We start from the raw sequence: 22870 nt of genomic DNA on the forward strand, positions 1-22870 counted from the left end.
CCTTTAGAAGCGGCCTTGAAGCGCCTGTTGAAGACGCGCCTGCTGACTAGGAAGCTCGCCGCGGTAGCCAGGATGAGTCTCGTTAAATGGCTGCTCGGGCCATTCTGGATCGTATGGATCGCCGAATTCAACGCCTGACGAGCTGTTGTTCGCCGCGAAGTTGAGCAGAAGATTGCGGTCCAGCGCACTCAAGGAGGTTGACTCGAGATCTGCGGCCAGCTTGCAATTCGAGCCACAGTTGATCTGTCCTCCATTACCGGGTCCTCCACTGACCACGACATTGGCCTGACACGGCTCTACAGTCTTCAGAGTGTGGCGACCCTTGACACCGAACCGGGTGTGTCCGTGAGCCCACATCTCCTTCAAGCAGTTGAAGTTGATCAGTCCAGCAGCCGCGGCAACCTCTGCTTGGCTGACCACGCAAGAGTCGTGCCAGTCCTGAAGGTACTCGACCTGGATTTGACAACCGCGGTACCAATCGAAGCTGAGAATTTCGCCGTTGCGCTTGATGGGCAGAGGTTTGCTGGGGTCTTTTAGGAGCGCACCCATCGCATAGCTGCAGTGGATGACATCGGCATCCCGGATGCGTTTATTTGGTTCAGACTGTGTGCCAAAGCAGGTAAGACCTTTGTCGTCCGGGCCATAAGAGCCACCCTCGAATTGCTGGTTAATGTTCGGGTTCTGCCAAACCTTGATCCAACCACTGTAGTCATTGTCATTGAGGGCAGCACCGGTATCCATCGCATATTGATATCGTGGCGACTGCTGTTCGCGTGGAAGCCGCTCGCCGCCCATATTGGTGTACACAAAGACAGTGTGACCTCGGACGAACGGTTCACCTACGTCTCTGTTCTGTGTTAGCACAGCTCGGCATGACATCTTCTTGGACTTACTGAGCGAACCACCAGAAGCCGCTTCGATCGCCGTAGTTGCTTCGCTCCACCACACAGTTGTTGCCTTTGTTCATACGATCTCGGTCGCAATTCGGGAATGGTTTGGCGTGGGAATAAGTACCACTACTGTGATTAGTTTTGGATCCATGACAGAGTTCGATCGACCTACCAGACTTCCTTGTTCATTGGAAGGAAGGTGAAGTATCCGTACTGCCCATCATCGAGCTCGATGTCCATGTGGTCGACTTTTGCCAGGCCACGACTAGCATGAGACAGACCACCAGAGACCTGAATGATCAGTATCGGTACTCATAATGATCGCGTTAACTTACGTCTCGAGCCAGCACGCCGAAAGGAAGATCCGGCAAAGCAATCGGCTCCGTCCAATCCAAGCCGAAGCGCATCCACTGCGAGCTGCCATACTGTCTCCAGCCAGCGCCGAAAGTGCCGCCGAGGGGGTACTCGCCAGAATATGTGAAGCTTGTGCGGATCTGACAGAAGGACTGATTCGGATGTTAGTGGTGGTTGCAGTCAATCTGGTTGAATGCTCACCTTGCATGGATGGGCGGTGCGCGCCTCCTCAGGCAGCTGAGAGTCTTTGTAGTCACAGTAGTCGCCGACCATGCTGCGTCTGGGAGGACACTCGCCCCCGCCATACTCGTGATTGACATCAGGGGTGCAGCCTTCCCTAGGCCAGTCGTCAGCATTATTCTCATCAGCATTACAATCGGACCAACATACCAGTCGCAGCAATCTGCTAGAGCCAACGCCACAAACCCAGCAAGGGCGACGAAGACTTTGAGGAGCAACATGACTGCTCCCACAGCAGTCTTTGGATGGAAGAGAATGCCGTCCAAGGCGATGCTTCGAACACTGTGTGGGTTGTAAGGTGGAAGAAAAGAATAACGAGGTCGGTGGGGAAAGAGGGATTGATATAGACACTAAAAGGCAGTGCACAAGGCTGTAGCGTCACGTTTCACACTTCACGTGGGCAATAAATTTGGGCAGCGCTGTCACGGTTGCCTGAGGAAGTGAAGATTTGAAGCAAAAGAGGAAGGAGACCCAGACAGGCAAGAGACACTTCACCTGATCCTTACCTGGCGTTCACGGTGAAGTGCTAGTGACAGAAGCGACCAGTCCTCGGAGAGCGTTGATTGTCGAATGCTGTGGCAGGCCCGGCTGTATCGACCACTTCGGCCAGGCAACCTTTAGGTATGTATTACCTTATGTATTCATAAGATCACGCGTCAATCGTGATCGACAACAGCTTCACATCCACCTCCGGCTTCTCCTTTGTCACCTTCGTGTTCTCGATCGCATGCACCACATCCATTCCCTTCGTCACAGACCCAAATATGGTATGCTTCCCATCTAACCATGGTGTCTTCTCCGTTGTAATGAAGAACTGGCTAGCATTAGTCCCAGGCCCAGCATTAGCCATACTCAAACGATATGGCTTGTCGTGCTTCAGATCCGATATCTCATCCGCAAAGTCCTTGCCCCAAATGCTTTCGCCTCCTGTTCCGTCTCCAAGAGGGTCGCCGCCCTGGATCATGAACTTCCGAATGACACGGTGGAAGATGGTGTTGTTGTAGTAGCCAGTACGCGCATGTGTCACGAAGTTCTCTACTGCTAGTGGAGCCCTCTCAGGAAACAGCCGCAAGAAGATATCGCCCATCGATGTATGCAGCACTGCTCCAGTTCCGGTCTGGACTATCTTCTCCTGTTCTGCTTTCTGCTTGACGGCGGTTTTCGGCTTCTCATTATACACATCTCGGGTCGTTTTCGACGCGTCCTCGTCATTGGTGAAACTGTAGAACCTGACTTTCCCGTACCCTGTCGCAAACAAAATCGGATCACGCTCTTGTGATTCCTCGAGCAGTGGATTAGCCGACGCAGCCATTGCGATGGTCGTCAACTCTTTCTTCTGTGGAGCGCCCTGGTACAGAGCTAGATTCAATGCCCGAAATGGCTCGTCCTTGCCATAGATACGCATGACTCGATTTGTGAGAGTATTGACAACTTTGATGCCATGCAGTGCACCGTAAAGGAGAAAGTTGCCGGATTCATCAAAGATTAGGTTAGCTCTAAATCGAACAGAGGAGGACTCCAATGCTTGTTCCGTGGCCATCCTTCGCCCGAACTCGACGCTTTCCAGCTTCACTGCTCCTGTCCCAGCTTGTTGCATCGTTGTCAGGGTCTCGGTTGACTCATCGTAAGAACGAATTAGCTTTGCTGAAGCAAAGTCAAAAAGACGAATCTTGCGATCTGGGAACGATATCGTGGCAAGCTGATGTCCTGATGGCGTGACAGCTAGAGCCGTGGGTGTTGTCTTGGCCTTCTTGAAGTCGAACAAGTTGGTCTGAGCCTTCATCGAATAGACGTTATCTGGCTTCTCATAGCTTCCACCTGGCTGCCAATATTCTACCATGCCACTTGCGTCCGCTGAGACCACACAGTCATAGGCTGGATTGTACACCATGGCAGTGACGTCTCCCCTGTGCACCGAGGTAACGCTGTGAATGGGCTTGGAATCATTACCTCGCCCATCATAGATGTGGATGTTCTTGCCCACCGCAGCTGCCAGAAGCGGCGAGGCGCCAGATCGATGGACCCAACATAGACGCTGAGCTGCTTCCTCGAGGATGAATATTGCGAGCAGATCCACATTGGCAACATCGTAGAGCTTGATGGTTCTGTCCTCAACGTCTCCAGACGTGGCAAACAGGGCTCCATCTGTACTGACCGCAGAGTCCAGGATCTGGCCTTCGTGCGCCGAGTACTCCTTTGCGAATTCAATACCTGAAGCAGCCTTCTTCCAGAACTTGACTCTACCGTCAACAGAGGTCGTGATGACAAAGTCTGCAGGAGAGGGCGCTACAGTGACGGTCGATAACTGTTCCCTGTGCATCAGACTTTTGGAGTACCGGACGCCTTTCGGCAAAGCATTCATGTAGAGCGACTCGTATGCCAGCTTCCGCTTCTTCTTGGGAGCGGTGGTGCTGGGTAAAGCCGGTGCTGGTCCGAAGTCGTCGTCCGAGGAGTCGCTGCCGTCGTCCTGGGGAGAGCGCGACCTCTTGAGACCACCATTCTCCGCCATGCTCGATCCAGCGGCAAGTCTTGGCTGGAAATGGTCTGTTCGCAAATTCAAGAGAGATTGAGTGCCTGATACATCGGAGTATGATGAACAGCAGGACCAGAATTGTCAGCTGCACGTTTTTAACCAGGAATGACCGGCTGGAGAAGAGAGGCGTGTCTCTAGCGAGTATACACAAAGTTGCAGCGTCAAAATCGGACGAGTGGTGGTCAGACGCGAGGCGTGCAAATTAGCGTAATTTGGAGGAGCTACTAGAATAAATTCGAGGCAGATGCGGCCGCGGACCAGATGAAAGTGCCGCAAAGGCAGGTCACCTTCCCAATTCGGTCGACTCCAAAACTACGGTGGTACCCCACTAGGCGGCCAAAAAACGTCCACCGAGCCTGCAGTGTGAGAGAGCCACGAGGAATAATTTCGAAGGAGTGCAGCCAGCTCCTTCCTCTCCTCCACGCAGCCTACCCTCTCCTCCCCCGAAAACATGGCTACCCAGATCTTTGCCGACGATGTGCAAGAAGAGAAAGGCGAGAATGCTCGCCTGTCAGCCTTTGTCGGCGCCATTGCTGTCGGCGACCTGGTCAAATCAACGCTGGGCCCCAAAGGCATGGACAAGATCCTCCAGTCAGCATCAACAGGCGAAATTGTGGTCACAAACGACGGCGCAACCATATTAAAGTCGATAGCACTCGACAATGCTGCCGCCAAAGTATTAGTCAACATCTCCAAAGTCCAGGACGACGAGGTGGGTGATGGCACAACGTCAGTCACTGTCCTCGCCGCCGAGCTCCTTCGCGAAGCCGAGCAATTAGTTGCAAAGAAGATCCATCCTCAGACAATCATTGACGGCTACCGTCTTGCGTCACACGCCGCCCTCAAAGCCCTCGAATCTATAGCCACAGACAACTCAAAAGACCCAAAAGCCCTCAAGAAAGACCTCCAGGCTATCGCTCGTACAACCCTCTCAAGTAAAGTCCTTGCTCAAGACCGCGATCAGTTCTCCGCGCTGGCCACCGAAGCCATCCTCCGACTAAGAGGCAGCACCGACCTCAACCACATCCAGATCATCAAGAAGCCTGGCGGCAAGCTGTCAGACTCATACCTTGACGAGGGCTTCATCCTCGATAAGCGGATCTCGACTGGCTCCCCAAAGCATCTCAAAGACGCCAAGATCATGATCGCCAACACTTCAATGGACACAGACAAAGTCAAAATCTTTGGTGCACGCGTCAAGGTCGACTCAACATCAAAATTAGCTGAGCTGGAAAAGGCAGAACGAGAAAAGATGCGCGAGAAGGTCAACCGGATCAAGGCGCACGGCATCAACTGCTTCATCAATCGACAGCTGATCTACAACTGGCCCGAACAACTCTTCGCTGAGGCAGGCATCATGTCGATCGAGCACGCCGATTTCGACGGCATTGAGCGACTTGCATTAGTGACTGGCGGCGAGATTGCTTCCACCTTCGAACATCCAGACCTTGTCAAGCTCGGCTCATGTACCGAGATCTCCGAAGTTATCATCGGAGAAGACACCCTGATCAAGTTTTCCGGAGTTGCAGCTGGCCAAGCCTGCACAATCGTCCTCCGTGGTGCCACAGAACAACTACTCGACGAGGCCGAGCGCTCATTACACGATGCCTTGGCTGTCCTCTCACAGACCGTCAAGGACCCACGGACAACCCTAGGAGGCGGCTGCGCGGAAATGGTCATGTCCCACGCCGTCGAAGACGTCGCCCGCGAAACACCTGGCAAGAAGCGGATCGCAGTCGACTCGTTCGCGACAGCGCTACGCCAGCTACCAACCATTCTTGCTGACAACGCTGGCCTTGACTCATCAGCACTGGTCTCAGAGCTACGGACAGCGATCAACTCAGGCGAGAAGAACTCTGGCCTCGATCTACTCACTCCGGGCGGCGGCATCACAGATATGCGGGAGTTGGGCGTGGTGGAAAGCTATAAGCTGAAACGTGCGGTGGTCAGCTCGGCGAGCGAGGCGGCAGAACTACTCCTGAGAGTGGATAACATCATACGATCTGCGCCCAGGAGACGAGACCGGATGTGAGGCTGCTGGCAAATCTGCCTATCTCTTGGAGTTTCAGCGCAGGCTCTGATGTCAGACATCATCATCAGAAGTCGCCTGTCAGGACGAGACTCATACACCCAGGGACAGTACATAAACTGGACGGGACATCGGCGGCTTCTGTGGTAGGACCCGTACCTGTGGGTCGCGAAAGTTGACAGCCCCGCGGCGAGCTCTCGCTGCGTCTGGCGCATCGAGCTTTCGAATCGACGCACGAACACGGGCCTCAGACACTTCCGGCACCGCTCACACTCCGCCGAAGCAATTCGGTGGCTCTGGACGCTACAGAACAGATCACGAGGTCCACATAGAGGTCGCTCCGTGAGGCTACAAGGCGTGTGTCTATGCCAGCGTCCTTGGTAGTGAAGGCAAATGCGCTGTACCGCGGCAAGCGACATCAGAGAATAGAAGCCACGTCGATACATAGAGGTCCTCATTAGACGAGGCAAGTATCGCAAAAAGTTGATACCCCATTGAACAACATTCTTGCCTCCTTACGCGCGCACGAAATGTACGCCGACGCCTCTGAATTGCACCGGCGCTATGTGAAGATATATGCAATTCTTTCATCTCAGACCTTTCCAATCATACCCAGTAGCTCATGCCACACTGCCACGAAACTCATTTGACGCCACCCTCTCCTTCAAGCGCACCCAGATAGGATCTTTCTGCCAGAAAATCCAAGTAGGCTGATCAATGAAATTGCGCTTCGGCTTTTCTTCACCACCACCCTCCTTTTCATCCACAGCCTCAACGTCAAAAGCCCATACCAGCCTCGCCAAAATCAGCCTCATCTCAACCCAGGCAAGCTTGTACCCCAGACAGTGATGCTACCGAGGCCAAAGGGATGGTGAATCTCTCAGGTGACATGTCTGATTTATCCATGTCTGGGCCTGACGAGGCTGAGAATGTGTCGGCTGTGGTGGACGTGAGGAAGCGCTCCGGCCGGAACTCACGCGGGTCAGCGTAGTTCAGGGGCGAATGGTTGGCGGGAAGTTGGTTGAACGCAACATGGGTTCCTTCTGGCACGAAGCGCTCGCACACATACGCGCCACCCTTCGGCACGACCCTGGGAACACCATACGGCACCGACGGATGCAACCGTTGGCCCTCGGAGATGACGGCAGTCAAGTACTCAAGTTTCTGCACTGCAGCCGGCGTGATCTGCTCCTCCTGATGAAACGCCTGCCTCACTTCATTCTCCAGCCTCTTCATCGCCCTCGGCGTCCTCAACAAAGCATGTAAGATTCCAGCAAGTGCAGTCGAAACGGTTTCACTGCCCGCGAAAATAAGCACAAACATGTTTGTTTCGATCTCTTTGATACTAATAGCTTGCTTGTCTTTCCCGCTCTCTATCGCTGTCTGTTGAGTCTGGACTGCTGCATCTATAAAGTCGGCACGCCGTCCTCCTTCGCCTGCCTCAAGCTTCTGTTGGACTTTTTCCGCAACGAGTTTGCGGTGGTACAGAACGCGGTCGAGGGCTTTCGCTGGCATAAGGTATTTGAGTAGAAGATTAAATGGGTATCGAGTGAGACCTAGGTGATTCAGGCGACCAGAATGCCAACTCCTAGAAATCAGGATATAGTCAGTTGTTCAATAGTAGGCACAAATACATCAAGCCATGAACTGGCCTCTGTCGACGTGTTTTCGACCAAAGTTGCTCACCTTTGCCAAAACCGATACTGATGTCTACCCACGGATGAGCCTTCCCAGCAGCAACTGAACCAAAGGTCTCCCCAAACGAAAGCTGGCCGCTGATGTCAAATGTTACGAGATTGAGCCAGTCGACGATATTGACCAGTACACCATCCCTACTCCGCCGCTTGAGCTGCTCGATGAGGCCCGAGATGTTCGCTGTCAGGATAGGCATCTGCGATTGAAGCGCTTTATCCGTGAATGCTGGCATGAACGCCCTGCGATGTCGAGCGTGGTCGTCCTCATTATGATTCATCACGTTGGCAGGATCACCAGGCACCAATGGCTTGAACCAGACCGAATTCTTCTCCAGCATCTTGCCTGTGGAGCCATCGCTCGTCCGAGTATGTGTGAGGTAGATGTCCTTCCATGCGCGCGCGTCGATGTAGCTCAGTTCATTGGGCGCAATGCGGACGATACAGCCATACTGCTCGTGAATGCGGATCAGGTCGGCGTGCAGGCGTCCCTTCTGTAGCGATATCGCCCATGGCAAGCGACTCGCATGCCAGAGTCTGGGACCTGGATATGCTGACAGAGGATGGAGAGGCGAGACGTTGTACAGAAGGCGGCAGACGGGAAGAAATATAGTGACTGCTGTTAGCACGGCCGCGTAGAAAGCGAGTTCGGAGCTGGCCATTGTGAGTCAAGACGTGCGCTTGGTGTCCTCATCAGAGCTCTAGCGAGAGTGTGCATGGAAGGTCCGTCCTCATCGTGCCCGGGAGGACGTCCATCGTTGAGTTTGACGCACATGTCCAGGCTCTAATAAAGCATTGATTGACAGCAAAAGTTGACGCCGTAGGTCTCGGTCAGCCTCTGACAATGGTCCATGCTCACCGGGCCTCCTCGCGAATCGCAGTCTAGAGTTGATGTAATCGGTGAACTTACACGGCGGCGGTACGAGTCGGATTGCGAAAGACACGAGCTTTAAGTTCTCAAGCTCCATCCTGCTCTCACCGAATGGACTTCAGCCGACATTTGGCAGCTGTTGTGTCACCCATAACACGAGGTTCGGGCAGCCGCGCAGTGGGCGATGTCAGCTGTAGTGTGGAAGCCATCATGGATACGCGACGCAGTCATCGCTGTACAAACACGTCGCGCGTGGTTGCTCGAACCTGTGTGAGCCTGATATCGGTTCAGCGTAAGAGTATGCCTTGCTGGGAACATTTGAAGGAAGAACAAACCGTGACGCCCCTCTACCAAGCTGCTTGGCATACCCAAAGTTCCCCCGGATCTATCCTTGCTCGCTTTGCGGCTTCTGCCTGCCACTCCTCGCCCGCCTCGATCGTGAGATGGTCCAAAATTCCTGACCTTTGTCAAGGCCCGTCAGGTGGGATGTTCCACTGGCATGCCCAACATTTGGTGCAATGCTCTGCAGAAGTCCTCCAGCACTTGTCGTGACAGTGATCGGGCAATTCAGCTTCGCACACGATTGCCATCACATCAGGGACATATTTTGGGTCATGCTTCCTGAACCCTCGCCCCAAACCTCATGCGAAGCTCCTATCGGGCATCATCATTGAGCATCGGTTGAATGCGTAATTGAAGTGCTGCTTCACTGACAGAACAGCAATCAACCTGCACCCGGACACGATCAGCATGAGCTGCATATTGCCCGGTCGTCAGTTTAAACGCTGCAGGCGATGAGCGACTTCAATCGGAATGAAGGAAGTCTAGCTCCTGGAAAGCTCTGTGGGAGGTGTGAAGCCATGAATCTCGACCACATATTTGAACATCCCGAAGAACTATCTACCGATGGCACGCCGATCGCAGATGTACCAGGGTTTCAGACTCCCGAAGATGCAGCTTGTGGGCTGTGTCGTCTCTTTACTGCCCTGCAATTTGAATCCCAGGCCGACGGTGTTGTCAGATCGGGTTGGTTTTCATCAGGAGCGCATCTCAGAGCCTTCACTTGCCTCACGAAACGAGGCTTGTCGCCGACAAGAGCACGCCTTTCTCAAAACCCGAACATTGTCCTCAGCATCTGGCCTGGGTCTGGAGCAGAAGACTATTCATGGGACGGCATCTTCCGTACCCTCCTTAGCAACAGTGTTGTCACGAGGAGGAAGTTGCGTGAGCCCGATACCTATAGTCCGTGGACGTTTACAGCGCGTCTGATCAAGCCTAAGGTCGACTACGACCTGCTGAGAGAGTGGATCCACCTTTGCCGCAGTCATCATACCTTTAATTGCGAATTCAACACCGCTCAACGGGTGTCCGGACTGAAAGTCATCGATTGCGATGCCCGAAAGATCGTGCGACTTCCACATGGTCGGGATTACGTTGCGTTGAGTTATGTATGGGGACAAACAGTTGGCTCGAAGCCGGAGCACAACCATCAATCAAACGCTGCTGGCACTGCGAACGCTTTGCCTGCACTTGTTGAGGACGCAATTAGTGTGGTGAAGAACCTCGGCCTCAATTACCTCTGGGTGGACAAATACTGTATTGACCAGAGCAATCCGGATGAATTAGCTCACGTGGTTGCGCAGATGGACAAAGTCTACGAACAGGCAACATTTACTATTGCAGCTGCGAGCTCTGAAAGTGCTGACCAAGGATTGCCAGGCGTCAGTAACATCGCAAGGGAGGTGCAGCCTGCGGCTCTGGTTGGAGATAACGTATACATTTCGTCTCTTCCCGAATTGTCAACTGCCCTTGAGTCATGCAAATGGATGACTCGTGGATGGACGTATCAGGAATTCATCTTGTCTCGCCGTTGTCTTGTGTTCACGAAGCTGCAGGTTTACTTTGTCTGTCGAGAAGGATCTCGGTGCGAAGCAGTCCAAGGAACCTTATCCGCCGTGCCTGGCACAGCAGAGGACAAAACAATAATCAGCACACAGTTTCTAGGTAACAATGCAGACGTGTCACCCGGATGGAACGCCGTTGTTGGGCAGTATACTGCTCGTGCTTTGACGTATGAGCAGGATTCCCTCAACGCCTGTCGTGGAGTACTGGCGAGAAGCACATACCGAACGTACTGGGGAGTGCCTATTATACAGGAGCTACGATCAGATGCAGTACAGATGGCCGTCGATGTCGAGACGGGACTCGCGTTGGGATTGTGTTGGAGGGGTCCGAACGATTGGAGCCCGTCATACGACCGGGGTCACGCACATTGGTTGGAGCCGAAATGGACGTTGTTTGACAAAGTCAGCCCATGGTTTGGTCGCCGTGTAGGATTTCCAAGCTGGTCATGGGCGGGCTGGAGCGGCACAGCTGTGTTTCCGCTACTAGCTCGGTCGTTGGATTGGCGTCTGATAGACGGCGATAAACCTGCATTCTGGTTGGAGGGACAGGACGACGGTAAGCCCCAGACATCATTCGAGATCGCGTTCCATGACACCCAGCATTCGAAGATTATGCCTGAGACCTCACCATATCTATGGTTGAACGCGACTGTCGTGCGCTGTCGTATCGGATGCAAACCTCCTGGCTTTGAGATCCTTCATCCAGATCCTGACATTACTAGAAAATTCGAGATCAACTGGGCCGCTGTTGAGATTTGTAAAGGCCTCTGGCAAGATCCGGCTTTCCAGGAACGCCTCAAGGCGGAAATTTGGGATGGAATTTTGCTTTTCACCATTCAATATGAAATTCAAGACTATCAACGACACTGCATCATGCTCATCGACCAGAAAGACGACCATTATGAAAGAATAGGAATCGCTTGGTTAAAAGCCATTGATCTACCAGACCTTCCGACTTCCAGGAAATGGATTCGCTTAGGCTGAATACATCGCCTGCGTCCGTCCGACCGGACTGCAACATCATAAGTACGACAGGCGACGTGTGTCCGCCCATGACTTTGTAGTCGTGGCAGAACTCCTAGCTTTCGCCTGTTCTCACGTCGTCTACTGCAGATGGTGCACGTTAGTACGGGTTTCGTGTCGCAGCGCAGTATAACGGCTACAGGCTATGTGCAAGGTGCCCACATTCGTGGTCAGATGCTGAAGCGTACACCTAGTCTCAATATTAAGTAGTGTGCAGGGTATGTACCGAAGCTGAGCCAGGATTGGGCCAAGAAGGCATCGTCCTCGACTTTCGACAGTGGTAAGGTCAACGCAGATATTCCACGACTTGGCAAATCGGATTATCAGCACATCCGAGGGATATAATTTTGGAAGTTGAGGTGTGGAAGACCGTTTGGAAGACGTTGCGCGTTGCTAAAGCTACTGTGAGAGGTCGTCATCGTGCATTGACAATGAGTCTACTCACTTTCACTGACTGCAGCGACTACAAGTACCACTGCTACGTCCTCATGGCTCAGGCTGCAGACAATGCACAAGAACAGTCAAAAGGTTCCTGCAACCTGCGTGAAGACCTCTCGGGCATCTGTTCAGCTCAACTTGGTGCTTTGTAGCCCTCGACATCTGTACTATTACTCCATCCCTCAAACTTCTTCACGTTCTCTCGATACCCGTCAAGCTTATCATTGATGCGCTTGTAGGCATCTGTGCCCACGATACACCGCATCGGCGGATCGTCCATGACCGCCAGGTCATAGAACACCTTTGCGGCCTTGGCGGGATCACCAGCCTGAGTACCATGTCGCTCTCCCATAGTCTTTCTGGCGTTCAGATGGTCGTATGCCTTGTGATCGATCTCGCCAAAGTCCATAGACCGACCCGCCCAATCGGTCCTGAACCCGCCAGGCTCGATGCACGTGAACTTGATGCCCCATTCCGGCTTGACCTCCTTTGATATCGCCTCGGTGAAGCCCTCCACAGCCCATTTGCTGGCACAGTAGATGCTGAATGTCGGTACACCTGTATTAACGTAGACTTAGCATATCCCCTCCATGCGAAACAAACATTGCATCCATGAAATGACTCAAGAAACATACCAACCTGCCCCCCAATCGAAGTGACCTGCTGAATAACCCCCCCAGTCTTAAGATCTCGCATCGTCTCCATCGCTTTCCTCGTCACATCCAACAGCCCAAAGAAATTAATCTCCATTTGTTGCCGGATCTGCTGTTCGGAAAGTGTCTCAAAGGGACCACTGAGTCCATACCTGCACCATATCGTAAGTATTCAGCGTTTACCCCCGATCAAAGCCATCCATCTAGTAGTCCATCGTGGAAAAAATGGGAAATTACTCACCCCGCGTTATTAACAACCACATCGACACGCTTGAACTTCTTCACCGCAGCGTCAAAAGCCTTGTGAATCGAGTCCTTCTTAGTAACGTCAAGGTCGACCAGTAGGCTGTTGGAATCGTTGGCATCAGGAAAGGATAATTTAGAGCTGTTTCGTGCGGTTGCGACAACGTAGTCGCCCTTCTGCAGCACGACCTTGACGAGCTCCTCGCCGAAGCCGGTGGAGGTGCCTGTGATGAGGAAGACTTTTGGTGCCATTGCTGGTGTTTTCCGTCTGTCGGTCTGCGGAGTGCAGAAGGGGTTGAGGGATGATTTTTTCGATCAATGGACGTTGGGTTGTGTCGGATATACCTTATCACCACATATCAGATACAGGTCTTTACGTCAGGACCCATGAACTTTGAGACGGACGATGGATACTCATATGCCCCACGCTGATGCAAGCGTGTTGTCGGTATGGCCCTATCTTTAAACACAAACCAACCTAATCGTACATGGTATATTTTCAACTGAGCACTACCACCTGTTCTTCCTACAAGACAACACAGCCCTGCACACAAACACAGCTCCGCTCGACCATTTGTTCATCAGCCAGTACCTCAGAAGAACCTCGCCAACCCCAGCACATCAACCAGCTCCTTCTCCTTGACCATCCCATAGCATTCACACAACAACTTCGGGAACTGCCGTGCCCAGTAATCATAGTACCCCTTCGTAAACTCCGGCCCCGTGACTTTATTCTTCTGTTCATCATCCACCTTGTCCAGCCCTGGCAACGGCAACCGATCATTCAAATTCGCAGTGCTAATGACAACTGGATTGCCGATCTGAAGCCCAACCCTACTCCCCGACATGTGCACCGGCTTCGCTCTCCCGTAGCTGATGATCTGCAACCTGACCTCCTCCGGAAGGTCGAGCCAGTGAGCCTTCTTGTTCCGGAAAGCTCGCAACAGGTCCACCATCTTAGTCCCAGTGTACTTGCGTTGCTTTCCCATCTCTGTCAGAAAGTTCTTTGGCAGCTTCTTCAGCCAGTCTTTTCCCTCTCCAATCACAGCTGGACCCAACGCCTCGAGCATGTCAAGCTTGCGCAGACATTCCTGCTCTTCGGGAGTACGTCTCCTTGTCGTGTCCCAGATCTTGTCGACGCCTTTCTTCTCCTGCTCAAAACAGTCGGAGACATCGCAGAGGAAGTCGATCTTGGTGTCGTACGCCCAGAAGTATGGATGACGGAGGATTGCTTCGGCATCAGGCCGCTCGTGAGGGTCCTGTGCAATCATCTGGTTGACCAGATTCTGTGCTTCGTAATGGAAGTCGTGGAGTCTGAGGCCGGAGGTGTCGTACTTGTCGAGCTGGATGTTATGATCTCGAGCGAAACGGGCGCCGCCTACGTCGAAGGGGTGGCTGCCTTGCGTGATAATGTAGAAGTAGAGGCAGCCGAGTGAGAAGATGTCAATTGCCTTTGTGGCGCGGCGAGTGGTGCGCTCGGTGCTGCTGTTTGGATCCGTCCCTGACCCAGCAGTGTGGGTCGACTCATTCTCAATGCCATTCGGGAAGCCATTAGCTTGACCGTAGGCTGTCAGAAGTTCAGGTGCACGCCAGCCAGTGGTACCTGCGGCAGTGACATTGGCGGTCTGTGCATAAGTTGACTCGGGACCGTCTGAGAGAGCCTTCACGAGGCCGAAGTCTGATACGACGAAGCGCAGTTGTGGCGGGCCGGAGGCTGGTCGTGCTGTGTTGAGAGGCTTCACAAGAACGTTTTGTGGCTTGATGTCTCGGTGAACAAGCTTCAGTTGGTGCAGGTATAGGACACCTTTCGTAATTTGCAGTAAGCAGTCCTTGATGTCGTAGCCTTCAGATGGGCTGATCAACCCCGGAAAGCGATCCGGCCTCTCCACAAATTGGTCGAGAGACGTGGTGTATCGGTCCAAAGCGATGTAGTTGAAGTCGCGAGATTCTTCCCTGCCGATGAAGCGAACGACATTCTCATGCTCGTTATGGTTCAGCAGAGTCTTGATCTCGCTCAAGATGACCTTCGAGTGTTGTTTCAACAGTCTTTTCACGGCGACCGGTCGTTCGTCGTAGGTGCCAGCGAAGACACTAGTTCCGTTACTGCCTGTGCCTAAGCAATTCGCTGGGCCTGTGTCGAATTTCAATTTGCCAACCTTGATGGTAGTGCCCCTCGCGATCTCCTTGACGAGCTTGGGTTTCGCGGTGACTTCTCTGATACGCCCCTGACCAAGTGCTCCGTCTTCGTCTTGGGTCAACTGCTTCTTCTTGTTCTTGTTTCTGCCTCTGCCACCCCGTTTGCCGCGCTTTGTCTTTCTCTTCTGCTGGGATTCACCAGTCACGGGTGTTTCGTCCTCGGCGTCACTGTTCTCTTCGGGCTCCGATTCGTCGTTCGAATCATCGTCACTGTCGTTGTCGTCTGGTTCAACAACGGAAGGGGTTTCGGAACGATCTTCACTCGTTACGTGATTCTCATCGAGCTGAGGTTGGGAAATTTCTTCACGTTCATCTTCGGCCGGCGCGCCGTTCTTTGGAGGCTCGACACGGGCAAGGACTTCTGGTCGGTGTTCAACTGGTCTGATGTCCTCGGTTGGCTTTGTTGTAGACAGCTCGTCCGCAAGAGCTAAAGTCGCGAGACTAGTGGTCACAGGCTCGATCGTTTCGGTTGCCGTGTCCGTCAGCGACGGTGCTTCAATCATAGTTTCGGCTTTGGAAAGCAGCTCAACATGTGACTCGATTGTTGAGTCTTGCTTGGAGCTTGTCGTCTCAACGTGGACTGACTGGTCGGACGGCATAGCAAGTGTGATCTTCCCTTCCGGGCTCCCGATAAGAGAATGATAGAAGCTCTTGCCAGCTGGTGTCAAAATCCCGCCACCAATGATACATAGGAGTAAAATAAAGACTACTTGGCTCATCGCTGGTTTCTGGCTGTCGGTTGAGTGCTGTGAAGAGTCTGCTGCAGATTTCGGAGAGCCATTCAGTGCCTTCCCAGGCTCGACTATGATCTCTCTGGAAGGCGCATCGATCGTCGGTGGCATGTATGAATCGCTCCTGCCTCTGTCAAGCGTGCGCAATCCGACAATGTCGTTTGCTTTTAACGAGAAGTCAAGTGGGTAGACGGTTGGGTCTGTGTTGATACGGGCCTGGCTGGCGCCCAAAGTTACTCCAGGGTACGAACTCTCCGACAATGCATACCACATGTCATCGGCAGTCTTGTTGACAAAGACCTGACCGAGTCTGTAGCTGTCGTCGTTCCAAGTTCGAGTGAGCGCGGAAGGCGCAGAATTCATTGGACGAGTGAGCATGACGAGGTCTGTGTCCCTGGGATCAATTGGTCGAAATACGTCGAAGATCTGTGCTGTGGGAGATCCGAGCTTGTCATGCCACAGAGGCTTTTCATCCTCGAATGCGATGACCCTGCCGTTGTATGTGGGCTGAATGTAGAGCGAATCCTGAGGCCGGGTATGCTGAGCCTGCAGATCACCATCGGCCCCGTTTGGAATCCATTCTGCATACCGGATCGTACAGATCTCCTGACCTAAGTCCTTGTTCTCAATACGGATTGTGTACTGGATGCGGCCCAGATTGATGAAGTCTCGCTCAAAGTTCGCATCACCATTGAGTTCCAAGCCTTGCACTCGACGACACTGTCGCTCAGATTTGGGCAGGCTTGGACTGGGATATTCCTTAATGATCTGTCCAGTCGGCCCGTGTACAATCAGAGTGGACGTCTCCTGAGCGGCAGTGATGACAATGGGTGGGTTGCCCATAACGTACGGCGACCGAGCAGCAGCGTCTTTAACTGAAAGATGCAGCCGTTGCAAACCCATAGCGGGGTCTTTGTGTTGCACAAAGAGTGCACCGTCCCTAGTTGGTTCGAGAATGAAAATGTAGTCTTGTTCGCATTCCTCCCCATCCTCCCCGGTCTGATTGCAGGGATAGATTGTCTCGATCATCGGTGCTCCATTCCTCCAGTCCAAAGTCCACATGTCCTTGCCAGTCTTGCGGTGCTTAGCCTGCAATCTGCCATCTATAGTCGCAACAAGGACCATATCTGCAGCTTCCCAATCTTGCAATGACCTCGCGGGAGAAATCGCGGAGAGACCGACGGCGGACTCTAAGGGGTCAGTGACTGGTGCTCGGACGACACTCGCTTGCTGGAGTGCTGGAGCCAAGGCATTCTGGATATGGTATGTAGCTTCATCATCTTCTTTGGTACTTCGAAACTTAGGCGAGGGTATGTCATGTCTGAGGCGTGGTATTTCAGAAGGTCTGCTGCCTGTCTGGTGCTTCCGGTACTGTTGCTCCTGAGAAGTATGCGTGGACGCTGTGAGAGCGCTGTTCACCGGATTTTTGTATTCAATTTCCTGTTGACTAGCGCTGGCCAGCAGCAGCATTAGGCACAACAGCGTCTTCGTGCTGAACCATCCTGATCCACCTCGACCGGGAGGCCGATGCAGATCGGGTGGCATATTCGTCGACTGATCGTGAGCATGCGTAAGTTGAGAATCAGGTAACCACTGTGAATTTTTGAGGTTGAGTCGATAGAAAGGAGGTTGAGGTGAGACGAAGCAAGGGTCGACTTCAGCGTTCCTTGCGACGCGTGGGGCTCTGATGACCGCCAATAACGTTGTGTTTTTCACATCCTGGGTGCTGACTGCAGCTAAACTCGGGAGGGATTCGGCAGTGCTAGTGGCTGGAGTCCCTGGTGCGTCACCCCAGAACCAGACCCTTGACATTCGAGGCATACCGCTACCCACCATGCGATATATGGTCAAGCTACGAATATGAGACAACAGAATACTGAAAACATACCACGCCATGATGGAGGAATAGTGTATCTGACAGATCAAGCAAAAGCGCCGGAAGCCCCTGTTTTGAATCGAGATGAGTGGATGCAAAGAGTACCTTGAGCATGTAGGCAGTCGTACAGCTGGGGTACCACTGCACACTGCATCTACATGAGCACCTGGGTACCTGTATCTAAGAGGTCTCATAGGAGCCCTAGCTGGTCAGCTGGAAGACCTCCTCAGTCACCCATAAGTCCTCCCCAAAACACAACAACCTCTCCCCTCTCGTTCTTTCTCAACCTAAGTCCTCTCCACAGATCCTCTTCCTTCGGAGCACGCTCACTCCCGCGATGGTCACCCTGCTTGTGCCACCGCTTGAGCGCCTTATGAACGCTGTATCCCTTCTCACTCTCCCCTATCCTGGGAATGTTCCCCAAGAAAGCCTCGCACTGACGCTTCTGCTTCTCTTCCGCACCGAACACCACAACGTCACCATTGCCGTTCCGCCCTGCATCGCCATCCGAGTCTGACCCAGACTCATCGTGCTGTTTGTGGTATTCAATCGTCTTCTGCCGCCGCTGGGGTGACTCGCTTGATCCTTTCCGGTGTGGTCGCGTATTATCTGACGAGGTGCCGTTGTGTCGATGGACTTTATGTTTCTTGCGCTCACGCTTCTCGCCTGAAACTTCGCGCAACTCTGGTCGAGCGTAGTGATCTGACGAGCTGGCCCGGCGCCTGGTCTTGACGTTCTGCAGATCTTGCGCTTGCGATGGGAGCATCAAAGCGCCGCCGACCATGGACAGCGCTTTCGCCGCTCGGCCTTTCAATGATATGCCTAGTCCAGAGTCGTCCTTCTTTTCTTGCCTCTCTTTCGTATGCTTGCTGCGCTTCAGTGGACTAGGTGGATCTTCTGTGTGGCGCGATTTTCGACGCTCATCTGCTTTCCGGTTCCGCTTCTCGTTGTCCGAATCAGGTTGGGGATAGAAGCCGCTATCGTCTGTGATCATGCGCTGCAGACCGCCGGTGAGACCCGAATGTGCAATGCCGGGCGTGTCCACGATAGTGACATGAGTGTCTGTCCCGCCCATAGACACATCTCCTTCTCCGTCGGCCGCGGACCCTCTCTTTCTCTTCTTCTCACTGCCGCTGTTGGTGCGGCTGTGAGCTGGGGTGATGACTGCCTTGCCATCCAATTTCATTCGTGCCGCCTTAGCTGCTGGTGTCATGAAATCAAGCGACAAATAGCTGCCGTTCACGTCCTGCATCGTCTTTGGATTGATGGCTTCCGAGCCGTACGAGAACCCATTCTGCGCATAGTCATCATTATGCAACTGATCTTCACTGTTGCGGTGCCCATTCCGACTAGAAGATCTACTGTCGTTGAACAGTGGTGGCGCATTGGTCTTCATTGACATCTCTTTAGCCTCGCGATCTTTTGCGGTCGAAAACATTATCTTCGGGGTATTGGGCTGGTCATCGTCTACCATATAGTCGAATACGCTGTCTCGAGGGTTGTCGCGTGTTGAAGGACTTTCGCGCACCGCTGGCGGCGGTGTCGGTACAGGCGGAGGATTCTCGTTCTCGATCTCATCTTCGACATATGCTCGGCGCGGGACGATCGCATTGCTGTCAGTCGGCTCAAGGATACTGACTGACTTGCGCTTGTTCTGTTTGGCGTTCTTGTCTTTGTATACCGTTTTCTCGTACTTCTGGGCTTCCGAAACGCATGACTGTAACCAGCGTGAGCCTACTGCCGCCAACGTCGTGAATCATAGCCTTGTACGTACTGTATGACCGCGATAGTCCGTGCCATAGAACGTCGTTGAACAGTCGAGACATGTGAAGACTGCCCCGCGGCATTGGTTACGGTGAGGGTCTAGTTTCTGCTTCTTCAGTGTATCTCCGCAGTTCTGGCTACCATCAGTAATGTTTCGAGAGCCTAGCGCGCGAGGCACTTACTTCGCATGAGAATGAAACCATTTTGGAGACCAATGCGCCCTTCGGTGTGGATTGGTGAAAATGTTGCAGTGCTCATTTGCTGAAATGCAGTTGTTGGGCAGCAACCTGTCAAAGAGTGGACGACGCCAGCGTTGCGTCTTTAAAGGAGTGCCGGACGGGCGTCAGCAGACAACGATAGGAATCAAGGAGCGTGATGTTGGCGGTCGAATAGGAAACGTTGGCCCCTCGCTCACTTCAAGTTGCAGAATCAACACGGCTTGGCGCGTGTTTTGGCGCCAAAGTGTTTATGTCGGATTTCTGCTGTTGGCTGACTGATAATAATGTCGACCTCCTTTGCAGAAGCCTCGCATATCTGGTCAAAGTAACGCGGAAGGGCGCGTGCCTGCATATCAAAGGCGCAAAAGTATGACGGTTTATTGTATATGTTTGCCTATATCTAGATCTGTTTGGTAAGTCGCAATCGGTTGCATCATCTGTGTAACACAACCTGCATCTGGCCCAGCGTCGTTTCACAACGATGTCCTCGCCCATGGAAGACAACGTGCCACGGAGCCCTCTGTGCCAACAAGCTTTCGCTCTCGCCACAGAGACGTTTGCCTCCCGAGGTCAAGCGTTGCTCAATCACTCTTTGAGAGTCTTCCTGTTTGCAAAATGGCTGGCGGAGAAGGAATCAAGCCCATTGGTCCACGATCCCCATCAACTGGATCTGCTGTTTGTGACGTGCATCTGCCACGACTTTGGGGCCACGAATGCGTACGATGGCCACGAAAGATTTGAGGTGTGCGGCGCTGACGCAGCTGTGCGATTTCTGCAGTCGCAGCAGACGAGTGACGTGGATTGCCACAAGGCCTGGACTGGAATTGCGCTGCATACCTCACCGGGCATTGCGGAGCGTATTGACCCTTTCACTCGGCTTGTCAGGCTCGGAGTCTTGATCGACTTTAGGCAGAAGACCCGAGATGAGTTTGACGCCAACGACTACTACGAGAAAGTGATAAGTGAGATTCCACGTCTGGAGATTGAGAAGCAACTCGGCGACGCAGTTGTTGCTCAGGCACTGAAGCAAAGGGACAAAGCACCACCAGCATCATGGGCAGGAGTCTTGCTGCGCTCGCATCTGGAAGATCCTACTTGGTCAGGTGTGAACAAAGCATTCTGATGGATTGGAAGCTATAGTTGCAACTTCCGACCAATTGCTCCGAAGCAAAGTGATGTACAGAAGAGAATGCTTGCAAGCCACATGTATACGCCAACTTGCTCAGAAGCTACTGACTGGTGAATATCGGGTATCGGAACGAAATTCGGCTGCATCAGTGAGAGGACAATCGTCCCCAAGACCGCCAGAGATGTTGAAAAGGCGAAACCTGGCGTCGATCTGTCGATCAAGTACCAGAGGACTGGATTAGCCAGTGCTAAAGTCGATGACAACTGCAAAGTCGATGACCAAGGCAGTCTCCTCTGTAGAAATGTCAGTGCTCCTTTATCGACGTTAACTCCCAAGTACTCGGTCAACTCACCACAGCGAATGCAATGCCCACGAAAGCCCCAACACTCCTGACTGCCGAGTACCACATGGGTCCAAGCGTCTCTCGGTCGTCATCGGAACTGGATGAGACAGTCCGTTTGTGGCCGGAAGGCTTATGTTCGGACTCGAGTATTTCCTCGCTCAGCCACTTGTCCACGAGAGGCAGGCCATTGCCCACGAGTATTCCAAACAAGCCCCAAGAGAAGTGATAATAGCCGGTGATCTTCTCTGTTCCAGGAACCGGTACTGGCGTGATCTGCTGTGTTTGGTGCAAATGCGTGACTATTGCTCCAAAGCCAGCGCCAAAGGCAAAGAGAAGTACAGTCTGTAGAGCCAGAGGTACCACGTAGCCTCTGAAGCCAGTCCTCCTTGATTTTGCTCGGCCCGCATTTTGTGGTTTGTTGCGAGCATCGGACCAAGTGATCTGTGGCTCTTCGGGTAGATTGCCGTCAATACTCCTGCGTTTACTGGGTGTCTGCGCGCCTGTGCCCCATGGTGTTGAGCCTTCCTGGCCACCAGATTCTGAAGTGCCTGAATATATGCCGAAGAGGGTACTCGAGGTCAGGTTCAGTATTGATCTTGTCTTCTGAGGGCTGAGATCAGACCGTCTGTTATCGTTGAGTAGCTCTGGGTGGTGCTCCTCCGCGGGTGTTGGCGGGTAAGATGAGTCGGCAGAGGCAGGTGTGAGTTCGAATGTTCGTCGCTCGAAAGGCCGTCTGGGAATTGGCATCTCCATCTTGTGAGGTATCCGGCTTCAATCTTGTTCTTGCAATTTCGAATAGAGTAGGCTTGAGACGCAAATGAGGGACTTAAGGAGCGAGAGTGTTGCTATACGATCGATGATGGGCGGCGGGCGCCTATAGGGATATGGTCATGGCATGTGAAGGTGGATGAGAGTGGGAAGAAACACGAGACTCGGACTGCAATGTTGTCACATCGAGTCAAGAATCTCCAATTCTCGGGCGGCAGTTAGGCGAGGAAATAATTCTACGGCCCCGCCCACAGCTAGCAACGCCAAGACCAAACTGTATCAGACGGGAAAACGACAAAAAGTTCGATGGCTTTCGAAGTGGCCATCGAAAAGCTCGAGTGGCTAATATCGACGCCTATAAAGTTGGAATTGATTCGCACGCCACCTCGCGGTACGAGACACTATCAGACGACGCAAACTCTTGACAGGACCTCATCTCGCACAATCCCGTCACATCACTATTCAACATGGCATCAAGCGTCCCATTCGATGCCGAGCATGCTGGCAACAATGAAGAAATGGAACAACAGTTTGCTGTGACGGCTGTCCGCCAACTGACGGTCTACTGGTCGCTCCTGGAGAAGATGCCAGGGTCCAAACTCAGGCTCACTCGACTTGATGACGAAATTTTTGATCATCTTAAGAAAGACTTTCCAGACTTTGACCCGGCAGCAGAGATCAATGAAGATGACATGAAAAGCAAAGACGGCAAAGAGCGCTGGCGAAAGTTCTGTATGGTCTATGCCGACGGCGAGAAGAAGGTGGACGACTACAACTTTGGCACCATGTTAAGACGGAGTGCCAAAACTGAGTATGGCGAGAAGGAGACCATTTTTGCTGCTAGGATGCAGTTTTATGCCATCGAAATCGCAAGAAATCGGGAAGGTCTGAACGACTGGATTTATGAGAACGCACAGGCCGACGCGAAGAAATGAGCACAGACCCCAACTGCAACTTCGACATCGTTCGACAAATC

General features: G+C 52.9%; 11 protein-coding genes across 11 annotated transcripts; 4 read left to right on the forward strand and 7 right to left on the reverse strand.

The window, feature by feature from the left end:
- Positions 1-3: 3 nt before the first annotated feature.
- On the reverse strand, positions 4-1705 carry AB675_542 (uncharacterized protein; the record flags this gene model as incomplete). The annotated part of the gene is made up of 6 exons (XM_018145640.1): positions 4-847; positions 894-1016; positions 1063-1181; positions 1226-1396; positions 1446-1581; positions 1635-1705. The coding sequence occupies 6 exons, from the start codon at positions 1703-1705 to the stop codon at positions 4-6; spliced, it is 1464 nt and encodes a 487-aa protein (XP_018005941.1).
- A 428-nt stretch (positions 1706-2133) lies between these two features.
- On the reverse strand, positions 2134-3993 carry AB675_543 (Peptidyl-prolyl cis-trans isomerase cyp15; the record flags this gene model as incomplete). Its single annotated transcript, XM_018145651.1, has 1 exon — positions 2134-3993. One exon carries the CDS (start codon positions 3991-3993, stop codon positions 2134-2136), a length of 1860 nt encoding a protein of 619 aa, XP_018006045.1.
- A 475-nt stretch (positions 3994-4468) lies between these two features.
- AB675_544 (putative T-complex protein 1 subunit beta) lies at positions 4469-6049 on the forward strand (the record flags this gene model as incomplete). Its single annotated transcript, XM_018145661.1, has 1 exon — positions 4469-6049. One exon carries the CDS (start codon positions 4469-4471, stop codon positions 6047-6049), a length of 1581 nt encoding a protein of 526 aa, XP_018005397.1.
- Positions 6050-6666: 617 nt separating this feature from the next.
- On the reverse strand, positions 6667-8399 carry AB675_545 (Versicolorin B desaturase; the record flags this gene model as incomplete). Its single annotated transcript, XM_018145671.1, has 3 exons — positions 6667-6841; positions 6891-7602; positions 7733-8399. The coding sequence occupies 3 exons, from the start codon at positions 8397-8399 to the stop codon at positions 6667-6669; spliced, it is 1554 nt and encodes a 517-aa protein (XP_018005502.1).
- A 1069-nt stretch (positions 8400-9468) lies between these two features.
- Positions 9469-11496, forward strand: AB675_546 (uncharacterized protein; the record flags this gene model as incomplete). Its single annotated transcript, XM_018145682.1, has 1 exon — positions 9469-11496. The coding sequence occupies one exon, from the start codon at positions 9469-9471 to the stop codon at positions 11494-11496; it is 2028 nt and encodes a 675-aa protein (XP_018005671.1).
- A 610-nt stretch (positions 11497-12106) lies between these two features.
- Positions 12107-13121, reverse strand: AB675_547 (putative oxido; the record flags this gene model as incomplete). The annotated part of the gene is made up of 3 exons (XM_018145692.1): positions 12107-12531; positions 12609-12778; positions 12868-13121. The coding sequence occupies 3 exons, from the start codon at positions 13119-13121 to the stop codon at positions 12107-12109; spliced, it is 849 nt and encodes a 282-aa protein (XP_018005768.1).
- Positions 13122-13462: 341 nt separating this feature from the next.
- On the reverse strand, positions 13463-17341 carry AB675_548 (Serine/threonine-protein kinase/endoribonuclease IRE1; the record flags this gene model as incomplete). Its single annotated transcript, XM_018145702.1, has 1 exon — positions 13463-17341. One exon carries the CDS (start codon positions 17339-17341, stop codon positions 13463-13465), a length of 3879 nt encoding a protein of 1292 aa, XP_018005863.1.
- A 557-nt stretch (positions 17342-17898) lies between these two features.
- On the reverse strand, positions 17899-19639 carry AB675_549 (uncharacterized protein; the record flags this gene model as incomplete). The annotated part of the gene is made up of 3 exons (XM_018145713.1): positions 17899-19389; positions 19447-19569; positions 19619-19639. 3 exons carry the CDS (start codon positions 19637-19639, stop codon positions 17899-17901), a joined length of 1635 nt encoding a protein of 544 aa, XP_018005957.1.
- Positions 19640-20135: 496 nt separating this feature from the next.
- Positions 20136-20777, forward strand: AB675_550 (uncharacterized protein; the record flags this gene model as incomplete). Its single annotated transcript, XM_018145725.1, has 1 exon — positions 20136-20777. The coding sequence occupies one exon, from the start codon at positions 20136-20138 to the stop codon at positions 20775-20777; it is 642 nt and encodes a 213-aa protein (XP_018005997.1).
- A 243-nt stretch (positions 20778-21020) lies between these two features.
- Positions 21021-21879, reverse strand: AB675_551 (uncharacterized protein; the record flags this gene model as incomplete). Its single annotated transcript, XM_018145736.1, has 2 exons — positions 21021-21074; positions 21136-21879. The coding sequence occupies 2 exons, from the start codon at positions 21877-21879 to the stop codon at positions 21021-21023; spliced, it is 798 nt and encodes a 265-aa protein (XP_018005903.1).
- Positions 21880-22361: 482 nt separating this feature from the next.
- AB675_552 (uncharacterized protein) lies at positions 22362-22829 on the forward strand (the record flags this gene model as incomplete). Its single annotated transcript, XM_018145747.1, has 1 exon — positions 22362-22829. The coding sequence occupies one exon, from the start codon at positions 22362-22364 to the stop codon at positions 22827-22829; it is 468 nt and encodes a 155-aa protein (XP_018005821.1).
- Between the last annotated feature and the right edge of the window lie 41 nt (positions 22830-22870).

This window comes from Cyphellophora attinorum (assembly GCF_001299255.1).
Source record: "Cyphellophora attinorum strain CBS 131958 chromosome Unknown Contig1, whole genome shotgun sequence".
NCBI classification, from domain to species: Eukaryota; Fungi; Ascomycota; class Eurotiomycetes; order Chaetothyriales; family Cyphellophoraceae; genus Cyphellophora; species Cyphellophora attinorum.